At 44.1% G+C, this 14,762-nt stretch overlaps 1 protein-coding gene across 4 annotated transcripts in view; it reads left to right on the forward strand.

The window, feature by feature from the left end:
- The first annotated feature begins 550 nt into the window (after positions 1 to 550).
- Positions 551 to 14,762, forward strand: part of xpo6 (exportin 6) — a 129,235-nt gene continuing 115,023 nt past the window's right edge. For 2 of the 4 annotated variants that reach the window (XM_052020743.1, XM_052020745.1), the window contains exon 1: positions 559 to 773. In XM_052020743.1, the coding sequence (XP_051876703.1) occupies positions 771 to 773 (3 nt within the window). In that variant the 5' untranslated portion in view covers positions 559 to 770. Of the gene's footprint in view, positions 774 to 14,762 lie in introns of all 4 variants that reach the window. The other 2 variants (XM_052020742.1, XM_052020746.1) reach the window with 2 other exon arrangements.

The following is a 14,762-nucleotide window of genomic DNA, read 5'->3' on the forward strand; positions in this document are numbered from 1 at the left end:
GTCCATCTTATTGTACTAAGGAACTATTCAAAAGCCTTATAACAGCGGGATAGAAGCTGTCCCTGAGCCTGGTGGTACGTGCTTTCAGGCTTTTGTATCTTCTGCCTGATGGGATGGGGCAGAAGAGAGAATGTCCGGGGTGGGTGGGGTCTTTGATTATGTTGGCTGCTTTACCGAGGCAGCGAGAAGTGTAGACAGAGTCCATGGAGGGGAGGCTGGTTTCCGTGATGTGCTGAGCTGTGTCCACAACTCTCTACAGTTGCGGGGGCTGCCCAATTCATCCTGATCTAATATATGACAGCCCATTCGATGGGCTGAACGGCCTCCCGCCGGCGACGCTTCACAAGGTCACGTGGTGGGGAGACCGAGCACGCGCGGCGCTTGGTCACCTGACCTGCCAGTCGGTCGCTCCCGGCACAGCCAATGGCAGCAGGGCTTCCGCCCAGCCCCGCATCCAAACCAACCAACCAGAGGCTCCCCCCAGCACAACCAATCACCAGGCACGCTGCCAACCAGCCAATAGCGAGGCGCGAGCCCCGCAAGCCGGCCAATGAGCGAGCACGCTGGGATCCGGCGCGATCCGGTCTGAGCCGGCCCGCTCTTGCGCGTTGGGCGGATCCGGGGCCGGCGGCGGAAATGGCGCGGAGGAGGCCTGGCCCGTAGGCCCGAGAGACGCAGCCCGCCTCCCGCCTCCCGAGCCGCCGCCGCTTAAAGGGACTGCTCAGGGCGCTGGAGCATGAGCTGGACCGGCAGGTCGTCGCAGTACAACCATGGTGAGTGTGCCTCGGCCCCGTCCCGGGACAGTTCCCCGCCGCCCGCAGCTGCCGTGAGGGGAGGCTGCCCTGCCCTAGGCCTCCCTCCCCGGCCTGACACGCCCCGGGCCCCGGCCTCTCCCTGCTTCCGTGCACTGGGGCTTGTCCTTGCTTAGCAACCGAGTCCCGAGCAAACGGACGGGTGTCACCGTTGGGAGAAGGTCCTCCAGCCCCTTTCTGTCAGTTGCACCTCGGTTGCTTACTGCTGAATCGGGTGTTTTTCTGCGTGCAGCCAGGGTGTGGGGACCCACGCCAGATCCCTCTGCTGCAGCGTTCCTACCACCGGCCCTCGGGGTAAGATGCTGCCTTCAACAATGAATTTGCAAACGGTATTGATGAGTTGGATGCTATTGTCTTCTGATATCTACATTTGATTCAGCTCGGAAATCATAGCCGTGGACCGGATTAGCACTAAAACAGGCCCTTCAGCCCACTTCAGTCTGTGCTGACCACCTACCCCTTTACACTAGTCCTACATTAATCCTATTGTTTTTATATTCTTCCTCATGTTCCCACCCACTCGCCACAGATTCTGCCATTTGCCTACAAACTAGGGGCAATCTTCATTTGCCAGTTAAGGTACCAATCCCTATGATAGGGAGAGAATGGTGGGGGGGGAGAATGATTTGTAGGGATACCGGGAAAACGAGGGGCATGGGACTGATCGGATTGGTTCATTGGGACCTGGGACTGACCTATTGGGCCAATGGTGGCTTCCTGTTTCATAATATGTAAGCCCCACTCCAGAGACTTGAGTGCAAATATCTAGGTTGATCTCCACTAAGTTACTGAGGACTGATGCAGTGTTGGGCTGCCATCTTCATGTGTGAAGTGTTAAGCCATGGTTACTTCAGAACATAAAAAAATGGAAGCACAAATAGTTCATGTTGCTTCTTGGAGATGCGAGACTGCAGATGCTGGAATTTGGAGCAACAAACAGTCTGCTGGAGGAACTCAGTGGGTCGAGGAACATCTGTGGAAGGAGAGGAACTGTTGATGTTTTGAGTCAAAACCCTGCATCAGGGGTATTAACTCAGAACAGTACAGCACAGGCCCTTTGGCCCACTGTGTCTGCACTAACCATGATGCCAATCTAACTAATTCCATCTGCCTTCATGTGGTCTGTATCCCACTATTCCCCATCTGTTCATGTAAATGCTGCTTAAACTTTGCTATTGTATCTGCCTCTACCATCTGCCCTAGCAGTGTATATCGGGCACCTACAACTCTGTTTCTTTTCTAAAATTAAAAATTCCTTGTCTGGGTTTAAATTTTGACCCACTCACCTTTAAGCTATGCCCCCTAAGTATTTGACATTTCCACTCTGGGGAAAAGACTCTGACCATCTAAGCCTATGCCGATCATAATTTTATAGACTTCTATCAGGTTGTCCCTCAGCCTCTGCTCCAGAAAAAACAATCCAAGTTTGTCCAACCTCTATATTTAATATACTTCAATCCAGGCAACATCCTGGTGAACCTCTTCTGCACCCTCTCCAAAATCTCCACATCCTTCCTATAGTGTGGTGATCAGAACTGCACACAATACTCCAAATGTGGCCTAACCACAGTTTTATCGAATTGCTACATGATTTGCCAACTTTTATACTCAGTGCCCCAACCGATGAAGGCAAGTGTGCTGAATGCCTTCTTTACCACCCTATCCACTTGCGTTGCCACTTTCAGGAAGCTATGGATTTTCACCCCAAGATCCTTCTGTACATCAGTGTTTCTAAGGGTCCTGCCATTTACTGTATATTTTCCTCTTGCATGTAACCTCCCAGAATGTATTATCTCACAATTGTCTGGATTAAACTTCATCTATTTCTCTGTCCAAATTTCCAGCTGATTTATATTCTGCTCTGACCCGTGACAAACCTTTCTCACTATCCACATCTCCACCAGTTTTTGTGTCATCTGTAAACTTGCTAATGAGACAATTTGCATTCTCTATAACAGTAGAGATCCCAGCATTGATCCTTGCGGAACATCACTAGTTACAAATCTCCAATCAGGAAAAGACCCCCCCTGCCACTGCCTCCTGTTGTCTATGACCAAGCCAATTTTGTATCCAACTTACCAGCTCACTGATTACACGCAAATTAATCTCCTGACCAGGCAACCATGATGGGCCTTGTCAAATGCCTCACTAAAGTCCATGTATACAACATCCACTCCATGACCCTCATCAATAATCTTCGTCACCTCCTCAAAATAACTCTATCTGATTTTTGAGACAGGATCTTCCCCCGCACAAAGCCATGCTGACTATCCCTAATAAGTCCACGCTTTTCCAAATGTGAGTAAATCCTGTCCCTAGGGATCTTCAATAATTTCCCTACCACCGATGTAAAGTTCACTGGCCTATAATTTCTTGGATTATCTCTGTTGACCTTCTTAAACAAAGTAACAGCATTGGCTATTTTCCCATCTTCTGGGGCATCACCAATGGCAAATGAGGATACAGAACTGTCTGTCAAGGCTCCAGCAATCTCATCCCTCAGTATTCTGCGATAGATCCCATCAGGCCCTGGGGGCTTGCACCATAATATTTTTCTAGTGACGTAACAATTCCTCCTTTAATATTGACATGCCCTAGAATATCAACATACTCCTCCCTGATCTCACCATCATCCATGTCCTTGTTAAATAGTGATGCCAAGTAAATTGGTTTATTATTTGTCACAAGTACAGCAGTACAGTGAAAAACCTGTCTTGCATACTGTTCGTACAGATCATTTCATTTCAACAATGCATTGAGGTAGTACAAGGTAAAACAATAACAGAGTGCAGAATAAGGTGTTACAGTCATAGAGGACCTCGCTCCAAACCTCTGGCTCCATGCACAAATTCCCTCTTTTGTTCTTGAGTGATCCTAGCTTTCCCTAGCTACTTGTTTCACACATTTTTCTAAGCTTTCTTAAAAAACAAACATGCATAACCTGCCATGTTCCATGCTGACCATCAAGTGACCATCTGGACTGATTCTATTTACCAGCACTTGGTATTCCTTGGTGATTCAAGTGCTCATCCAGATACTTTTTAAATGTTGTGAGGGTACCTGCCTCCTCACCTTAAACCTATGCCCTCTGATCTTAGCCATCTCAGTTACAGGGAACCGTTTCTCACTATCCACTCTGGAACGTATTCCCTGTCCTGGATAATACTTCACTAAAACTAAAGATGCAGGGTACCAGCCCAAAACGTGAACGATTCCTTTCCTTCCCCACGGATGCTGCTCGACCTGCTGAGTTCCTCCAGCAAGTCATTTGTTGCTCCAGATTCCAGTATCTGCAGCCTCTTGTGTCTCCACTGAAACCAGATTCAGTGAAATCTAAAACAATTAAGTGCATTGGTCAACTAAGTTTAATTCAAAACAAGGTGACCGACCTGAAACTTGCCTTTCTCTGAGCTATCTTTGTCCATTGACTCGAATGGAATCAGTGAACCTGCTCAGGCCCCACCTTCTTCATGTTCAGTGCCCAGGTTTCCCTGTGTAATTACAGGTAGTTACAGAGAACCGTACTGCACAGGAACAGGCCCTTCAGCCCACCATGTTGTGCTGAACTAATTAGGCTAATGACACCTAATTAAACTAATCCCTGCTGCCTGCACATGGTTCATATCCCTCCATTCTCTGCATACTCATGTGCCTCTTAAACAGCTCTATCATATTTGCCTCCACGACCAACCCTGACAGCACATTCTAGGCACCCACCACTCGTCTCCTTCAAATTTTCCCCCCCTCAACTAAATGCATGCTTTCTAGTATTAGATGTTTTGACCCTGGGAAAAAGATACCAGCTGTCTATCTATACCTCTCATAATTTTATAAACCTCTTTCGGGTCTCCTAGCAGCTTCTGCCATTCCAGAGAAAATAACCCTTGTTTGTCCAACCTCTCTTTATAACATATGCCCTCTAATCTAAGCAGTGTTCTGATAAACCTCTTCTGCACCCCCTCCAAAGCCTCCATATCCTTCCTATAATGGGGCGACCAGAATTGAAATCAATACACCAGATGCAGCCTAACCAGAGTTTTATAAAGCTGCAACACAACTTCCTGACTCTTGAACTTAGTGCCTTGACTAATAAAGGAAAGCATGCCACGTGCTGCCTTTACCACCCCGTCAACTTGTGCGGCCACTTTCAGGGAGAAAGTTGGTACTCTCCCACTGAACCCCATGAAGAATGCACTATCAGTGCAGTTGCAATAGCAGAAGCAAGAACCTCTCAGGAAGTGGGGGACTTTGTCCGTTGGAGTTGTCCCCAAAAAGGTTGAGCACCACAGCTCTACAGAAATTCTAGTTCATTATTATACATGGGTCTCAACGTATTTCACTCCAAAAGCTAGCTCACCACTAAGTTACCCACATGCATCTTTCTGCATTAATCACTGCTAATTATCACCTGCTGCTCCTATGTTTCATTGGTGGAGATCAGTCATCGCCTTATGAGTTCTAGTGCCAGCATGGACTTTTGGGACGTGCATTCAATCATTTATTAATGTGCACCAATATCACACTTTTATCTGTACAGTGTGAAGAGCAATGCTTGGGACATAATTCCCTGTGCAGAAGAACATGTGAATCAGGGAGAGGAGTAAACAGCTTGGTTTCTCAAGCCTGCTCCAATAAATAAGATAATGGCTGATCTGGTTATAATCCCAAATCTGTATTCTTGTTTACCACCTTCCCCCACCCCCATAACTTTCCAACCTTTGCTTATCAAGAGTTCAAGAATCCTCTGGGATTCATGTAACCAGTGGCCATGCAGTATCACTGTTGCTGATGCAAGTTGTGTTGACAAATGTGTAACCATTCCGTTTCCAATCCAAGAATGTGTCTATTATCACTGTCCATTATAGAATGTGCCCTTTCTCAAAGTGCATTTATCATCTCTACTAACTACCTTCATCCATCAACCTTGTAACTCTGAAGAATTTGACAGACTTGGATGGCAAGGCTTTAATTATGTTCTTAGAAGCCAGGCCGTGCAGTCCAGTGATCCCTTCCACATCAGTGTATGGCGTCCCTGATGATGCATTGCAGTAATTCTTCCAGTTATATAGGACATTGGTGACACCACATCTGGAGCACTGTGTACAGCATTAGTCTCCTATCTAATGCTTTGAAAGCATTTTGGGGAAGGTTTACTAGACTAATACCTTGCATAAGTAGGTTGTCTAAAGACAACTGGTCGGATGGGTTAGGCTTGAATTTGCTTGAGTTCAGAAGAATGAGAGGACCTTGATTTCAACATGGAAGATCCCAAGGGCTCTTGATAGGATGGATGTGGAGAGGATGTTTCCTTGTGAGAGAATGTAGAACTGGGGTCATTGATTTAAAAAAAAATACAGGCAGAGATGAGGTGATATTTTTTCTTTCTCTCTTGAAAATTGTGAGTCTTTGAAACTCTACCTCAAAGTGTGGTGAAAGCAAAGTTTTTGTTTATTCTTTTGTTAGATAGATAGGCATACACTTGATAAACCAGGGAGTGAAAGGTTACAGTGGGATCGGCCATATTAAATAGCAGAGCTGGCTTGTGGGGCCACTCTTGCTCTTAATTTTTATGTCTGTACATTAGCTAAGCTGATAAACCTGTCATTTAATGGGTTACATAAGAACATAAGAAATAGGAGCAGGAGTCAGCCATCTGGCCCGTCGAGCCCGATCTGCCATTCAATAAGATCATGGCTGATCTGACCATGGACTCAGATCCACCCACCCGCCTTTTCCCCATAATCCTTACTATGCAAAAATCTATCTAACTGTGTCTTAAGTATATTTAATGAGGCAGCCTCTACTGCTTCCCTGGGCACAGAATTCCACAGATTCACTACTTTCTGGGAAAAGCAGTTTCTCCTCACCTTCGTCCCATATCTACTCCCCCAAATCTTGAGGCTATGTCCACTAGTTCTAGTCTCACCTACCAGTGGAAACAACCTTCCTGCCTCTATCCCTTTCATAATTTTATATGTTTCTATAAGATCACCTCCCATTCTTCTGAATTCCAGTGAGTATAGTCCCAGACGACTCAATCTCTGCTCATTGGCTAAGTCCCCTCATCTCCAGAATCAATCTAGTGAACCTCCTCTGCACCGCCTCCAAAGCTAGTATATCTTTCCTCAAGCAAGGAGACCAGAACTGCACGCAGTACTCCAGGTGCGGCCTCACCGGTACCCTGTACAGTTGCAGCATAACCTCCCTGCTCTTAAATTCAGTCCCTCTAACAATGAAGACCAACATTCCATTTGCCTTCTTGATAACCTGTTGCACCTGCAAACCAACCTTTTGCAATTCATGCACAAGCCCTCCCAAGTCCCTCTGCACAACAGCATGCTGCAATCTTTCACTATTTAAATAATAATCTGTTCCTCTATTTTTCCTTCCAAAGTGGATGACCTCGCATTTACCAACATTGTACTCCATCTGCCAGACCATTGCCCACTCACTTAACCTACCTATATATCTCCCTGCATCCTCTGCATAATTTGCTTTTCCTCTCAATTTAGTGTCGTCAGCAAACTTAGATACGCTGCACTCAGTCCCCTCTTCCAGATCATTAATGTATATTGTGAACAGTTGTGGGCCCGGCACCAACCCTTGCGGCACCCTGCTCACCACTGATTGCCAACCAGAGAAACACCCATTTATCCCAACTCTCTGCCTTCTGTTGGTTAACCAATCCTCTCTCCATGCTAATACATCACCCCCAATTCCATGCATCCTTGTCTTATGGATGTCTTTTATGTGGCACCTTATCGAACACCTTCTGGAAATTCAAGTATACAACATCCACCTATTCCCCTCTATCCATTGCACTCATTATATCCCCAAAGAACAAAGTGTGTAAAGCAGGACCTGCCCTTCCTGAATCCATGCTGTGTCTGCCTGATGGAACCACTTCTATCCAGATGTCTCGCTATTTCTTCCTTAATGATAGCTTCAGGCATTTTCCAATATTAAGCTAACTGGACTATAGTTACCTGCCTTTTGCCTACATCCTTTATTAAACAGTGGCATGACATTCGCTGTCTTCCAATCTGCCAGGACCTGTCCAGAGAATTCTGGTAAATTATCACAAACACCTCTACTATAACTTCCACTATTTCTTTCAGTACCCTGGGATGCATCCCATCAGGACCAGGGGACTTGTCTACCTTTTGGCCCACTAGCTTGCTCATCACTACCTCTTTAGTGACAGCGAATGTATCGAGGTTCTCACCTTCTATTGCATTCATAACATCTCTCTTTGGCATGTTAAACGTGTTCTCCACCGTGAAGACCAACACACAATAGTCGTTCAAGGCCTCGGCCATTTCCACATTACCCAATGTTAATTCCCCCTTCTCACCTTCCAAAGGACCTACGTTCACTTTAGCCACCCTCTTCCGCTTTATATAATTGTAAAAACTTTTACTTTCTGTTCTTATATTTTGTGCTAGTTTACTTTCATAATCTATCCTCCCTTTCCTTTATTGCTTGCTTAGTGATTCTTTGTTGCTTTTTAAAGTTTTCCCAATCTTCCAGTTTCCCACTACTCTTGGCGACTTTGTATGTATGAGCTTTTAGCTTGATGCCTTCATTTATTTCCTTAGTTATCCAAGGCTGGCTCTCCCCACCCTTACGGTCCTTGCTTTTAATTGGAATATACTTTTGTTGAGCACCGTGAAAGTCTTCCATTGTTCCTCAACTGTCCCACCATATGGTCTGTGTTTCCAGTCTACACTAGCCAACTCCTCCCTCATCCCATTATAATTTCCTTTGTTTAGGCATAATACATTGGTTTTAGATCAAACTGTTGCACCCTCCATTTGTTTGAGAAATTCATTCATACTATGATCACTCTTTGCAAGAGGATCCCTAACTACAAGATCGTTAATTTTACCTGTCTCATTGCACAGGACAAGATCTAAGATATCATTTTCCCTTGTAGGTTCTTCCTTGAATATGCTGTCCAAGAAAGCTGTCACGGATGCATTCTATGAGGTCCTCCTCAAGACTGCCTCAGCTGACTTGATTTGTCCAATCTATGTGCAAGTTAAAGTTCTCCATGACGACTGTCATTCCATTCTTACATGCATCAAATATTTCTTAGTTTATTGCCAGTGCCACTGTAATGTTATTGTTTGGTGGTCTATAGACAACTCAGATAAGTGATTTTTTTTTCCCTTTACTATTCCTAATCTCAACCCAGATGGACTCAGCATTCTGCTGCTTGGATCTTATATTGTCTCTCTCTATTGCCCTGATCTCATCCTTAATTAAGAGCGTTACCCCACCTCCTTTACCTTCCTGCCTATCCTTCTGTATTACCTGATACCCTTGGATATTTAATTCCCACTCATCTCCACCCTGCAATCACATTTCTATAATGGCCACTAAATCATACCCCTTTGTACTGATTTGTGCCACAAGTTCACTGACCTTGTTTCGAATACTACGGGCATTCAGATAAAGTGCTCTTACAGTCATTGTTCCTTTAGAATCCAGTAACCTTTGTGTCCTTTGCGTTTGACTTTTCTGTACTCCACTCTTACTTTTCTCTTTTCTATCTTTTGCTCTGGTCTCTGCTTTGCTTCCCTCTGTCTTTCTGCAGGGATTCCCATCCCCCTGCCATATTAGTTTAAACCCTCCCCAACAGCACTAGCAAACAATTCCCCTAGGACATTGATCCCAGTCCTTCCCTGGTGTAGACCATCCGGTTTGTACTGGTCCCACCTCCCCAGTTCTGACGTATTGCCCTTTTTGATTGTCAGTACACATCCTGCAAAGTCTGGAATGATCCAAGAATGGCAGACGGAATTTAACTCAAGACAAGTGTGAAGTAATGCACTTTGGAAGTTGAACCAAGGCAGGACATACACAATGAATGACAGGACACTGGGCAGTGTTGTTGAACAGAGAGACCATGGGGTACAGGTACATAGTTCCCCGAAAGTGGCGACACGGGTGGACAAGGTGGGGAAGATTGGACAAGGATTGGGGAAGAAGACGTATGGCATGCTTTCCTTCAGATGGAGTATTGAGTACAGAAGTTGGGACGTCATGTTACTGCTGTATAGGATGTTGGCACCTGGAATATTGTGTGCACTTCTGGTTGCCACACTACAGGGACAATGTGATTAAGCTGGAGAGGCTGCAGAAAAGATTCATGGGACTGGAGGGCTTGAGTTACAAAGAGACACTGGATAGGCTGGAACTGTTTTTCTGGAGTGAAGGAAGGTGAGGTGTGACTTTATAGAGGTTGGTAAAATGAGGGGCATTGGTAAGGCGGATGGTCACAATCTTTTTCCCAGGGTAGGGGAGTCTAAAATTAGAGGGCATAGGTTTAGGATGAGAGGGGAAAGAATTAAAGGGGCCTGAGGGGCAATATTTTCACACAGAGGGTGGTGGGTATATGGAATGAGCTTCCAGAGAAAGTGGTAGAAGCAGGTAGTATTACAATGTTTAAAAGATATTTGGACAGGTTCATGGAAAGGAAAAGTTTCGAGAGATATGGGCCAAATGCAGGCAAATGGGACCAGCTCAGGAAGGCACCTCAGTTGGCATGTACGAATAGGGCCAAAGGGATGACTGTATGACTCTGGGTTTGTGTTATTGGATGTATTTAAGGGTAAACAGCTTTGAATAAATGTCTGAGCCAGTAGCTCAGACTTGATTTAAGACCCTTTTGCGCCGTCAGCAAGATTAGAGAATCATTTGCTTTACCACGGTATTTTTTTGGTGTACTCTGCATTAATGCATAGTATGGCAGACTGATACAATGGTAGTCAACTGTAGTCTTTGTTGTGTCTTGGGTGTTTCTCAAACCAAAGTTGAGAAATTGGTCCCTTGATCTGATGTGTCTCAATGTTCCATTACTACTTTGAATAGTTGCTGTGTTTAATTTTGTATCTGATCACAGGCTGTGGCTGTTGCAAGCAGAGTTTATGGTCTGTTTCCCCCTTGAAATGAGTGGGTTGCCAGGACGTTCAGGAGATGGGTAACCACAGTGGTGTGTCTGGGTTTGCATAGGCTCACACATTTTCTTCTCTGAAGAACCAGTCTCCTAATTCTGCAGATACGTTGTCAGTTGATTGGTTGTCATGATTACTGATACTAGGTTTTTGTTCCTGATTTATTTAGTTGCTTGAAATCAAATTCTCCAATTGCCATTGCAAGATTCAAATTTGTTTCTGAATGAATAGTCCAAGCCTGTGGATACTACGCCAATAACTTAACCTCTGCGCTCCTGTTTCCATTAATTCCTTTTGTTTCATCTTTCCTCAGAACTTAAATTCCTGGAAAAGGGTGATTTGTATCTTGCACAAAGATCATTGCCTCTTTGGATTTAACCTACTCTTTGGCCAAGACATTGGTCATTTGTCTATATACATATTTCTGTTTTTAATATCTAATCTGCAGCAGATATAATATCTAATCTACAGCGGACACAACGGAGGTTAGTTCTGAGCAGTTGTTGGGAAGTGTAATCTATGATAGTGGACTTTTGGTGGAAGTGATCGTAATTCTGTAAGATTTAGCATGGTTTTAGAAAGTACAAGGACCAGGAGTTGTACTTCCCAATTAGGTTATGATCCACTTTACAAGGCTGGGGTACAATTTAGACTGGAAACAGTCATTTAAAGGTAAATCAGTGTCAGGTCGGTGGGAGATATTCAAAAAGAAGCTAGAGGATTCAGAGCAACTACATCTTTACTGAAAAGTGTGGGACTCTGGATTAACAAATCCTAACCCTGAAAGTTGAAGATGAGGATTAAGGTAAGGCAGGAATAAAAAGATTGTCAAACACCAAGAGCTTAATATCGCATAAAGCCTTAAAATATATAGAACATGCAGGGATGAATTTAAAATGGAGGTTAGGAGGTAGAGAATATGCATGAAAAAATATTGGCAGGTAAAATCAAGGGAAGTAAGTGATGCAAAAAAAAGGCAAAGGATTAAAAAGAATTGGATCTATTGGAGGCCTATGTGGAAGTATTTGTGTAGACTTGGAAGATGTGCTTCTGTCCGCACAAATGAAAAATGATACGTTTAGTTGAAAAAGGAGTGTGTGAAATATCATGTATGTTTAAAGAAGATATTTCCTTAGTGGATTTGCATCTCCAAAATTAGGTACATTTTTAAGTTCTCTAAAATGAATTGCATCTATTACAACAATTAAGGGAGGAAATGACAGAGGCTCTGACTGTCAGGCATGATGCTGGTAGACAGAGTGGTTGCTAATATGGTCCGTTACTTGAAAATAGAGAAAGGTAGACCAAGGAATTACTGCTGGTCAATCTAATTCTGAGAGACACTCTAAATCAGTGAGAAAGGCACACGCTGAATCCAGGACAATCTGATTAGAGTTGTTGGAGAAGATCACATCTGGTTAACAAAATTTTTTGAGGAAGTAATGTGGTGGATTGATGGAGGGTTACATATTTGAGAAAGTCAATTTGGATTTTGGCAAGATATTCAATCAAGTTGACTGGTCAGAAAAATGAAAACCTCACAGAATGCAAAGGAAACAGGCATGTCAGATCCAAAATTGGCTTATTAGCAAAAAGCAGCCAGCAATGGTTACGGAGTTTAACAACAACTGCAATCCAATAACATTTGGGTCCTCCAGCACTTGGGATTAGATCCAAAAGCAAAATATTGCAGCTGCTGGAAACACTGAGTAGATCAGACAGCATCTTTGGAGTGTAAACTGGAGTTAACATATCAGGTCTTTGTGTTCCCCCCTCTCTCCTCATCCCCAAATGCACCATCTCCGCATCTTAAATCTTTCTTAATCTCTGCCTTTTCCTGGTTCTCATTGATGATTATTGCCCTGACATATTAACCCTGTTTCTCTCACCACAGCTGCTGTCTGACTTAAATATTTACAGAATTGTCTGTTTTATTTCAGTACTGGGGTACCTTGTGGTGTATATTAATGATTTGCACTTAATGTAGGGTAGTGAGGAAGGAAGATGTGGAATGCAGCAAGAAATCAATCCATGCTCATGGGTGGTTATATAAGATATCTTTATTATTCACAAGTACATCGAAACACACAGTGAAATGCCTCTTTTGCATAATGTTCTGGGGGCAGCCCGCAAGTGTCGCCACGCTTCTGGCGCCAACCCACGTAGTCACCGGCAGGGCATACAAGCATACAAACAGACAGTGGCTGGAATTGAACCCACGCAGTCACCGGCAGGACATACAAACATACAAACAGACAGTGGCTGGAATTGAACCCGAGTTGCTGGTGCTGTAATAACATTACACTAACCGCTACGCTACCAAATAAATGCAAGGAAACGCATTTTGAGAAGACAAAGATTTTCCTGCTGCACAGTGCTAGCCCCTGCTTGGAAAACTCAAGCAACCTCACTAGGCATTACTTTTCCAGAGTTTTTGAGCTGTGTCATTTTAGTTTGGCTTCCACATTCTTTGAAATAGATTGTACATTCATAGGATGACCATACAGATCTATAACTTCCAAGTGTGTCTACTAACTCTTATTTATATTACAAAGTGCTGTGTACCAATCAGTGGGGATGTGTTTGCCATTGTCAGATGCCTGGAAGCAAGGTGTTTCAGGTTTGCTCTCTGGGTAAGTCATGAGGCATATTAACTTGATTGGAAAAACAAGTAAGTTTAGTTTACGTTACCAATAGCAGTCAATAAATGAGATTCAAGAGATATAGTATAGATGAGTGCTTATGGATGTCATGGCCTTACTGCTGATACTTTGCTTCTGTGCAGTTACTTTTAACAGTGTTAATGCAGATTCATATCCACGATGACTTAGAGTTCATAGAGTTATACAGCGCCGAAACAGGCCCTTTGGCCCAACTGTTCCATGCCGACCAAGATGCTCCATCCAATCTAGTCCCATTTGCCAATGTTTGGCCCATAACCTTCTAAACCTTTCCAATCCATGTACCTGTCCAACTGTCTTTTAAACATTGTTATTGTACCTGCCTCAGCCACTTCCTCTGGCAGCTCATTCCACATACACACCACCCTTTATGTACAAAAAAAAGTTGCCTCTCAAGTTCCTATTAAATCTTTCCTCTCTCACCTTAAACCTATGTCCTCTAGTTCTTGATTCCCCAGCCCTGGGAAAAAGACAGTGCATTCACCCTATTGAAGCCTCTCATGATTTTATACACCCCTATAAGATAACTTCTTGGTCTCCTATGCTCTTGGGAATAAAGTCCTAGCCTGTTCAACCTCTCTCTATAAACTCAGTCCCTCTAGTTCTGGCAACATCCTTTTAAATCCTTTCTGCACTCTTTCCAGTTTAATAACATCTTTCCTATAGCAGGGCAACCAAAATTGAACACAATACTCCAAGTGTGGCCTCGCCAGCATCCTATACAACCCTGCACCATGACCTCCCATCCTTTATATTCAGTGCCTTGACTGATGGAGGCCAGCGTGCCAAAAGCCCTCTTCACCACCCTGACTACCTGTGACTCCACTTTCAGGGAACCATGTAGTTATACTTCAAGATCCCTCTGTTCTGCAACACTACCAAGGGCTGTGCTGTTCTCTGTGAAAGGCCTTCCTGGATATGACTTTCCAAAATGCAACACCTCACACTTAGCTAAATTAAACTCCATATGCCATTCCTTGGCCCACTTACTCAGCTGATCAAGATCCCCCTGTAATTTTTGATAATCTTCATTGTCCACTGTACCACCTATGTTAGTGTCCTCTTCATATTTACTAACCAAGCCTTGTACATTCTTAGCCAAATCATTGATATAGATAATTTTTAAAAAATGGACCTAGCACCAACCCCTGAGGCACACCTCTAGTCATGGGCCTCCAATCCAAGAAACAACCTTCCACCATCACCTTCTGCTTTCTACCATTAAGCCAATTGTGTATCAGTTAGCCAGCTCTCCCTGGATTCCATGCAATCTAACCTTCCAGAGCAGCCTACCATGTGGAACCTTATCA

This window comes from Pristis pectinata, chromosome 8 (assembly GCF_009764475.1).
Source record: "Pristis pectinata isolate sPriPec2 chromosome 8, sPriPec2.1.pri, whole genome shotgun sequence".
NCBI classification, from domain to species: Eukaryota; Metazoa; Chordata; class Chondrichthyes; order Rhinopristiformes; family Pristidae; genus Pristis; species Pristis pectinata.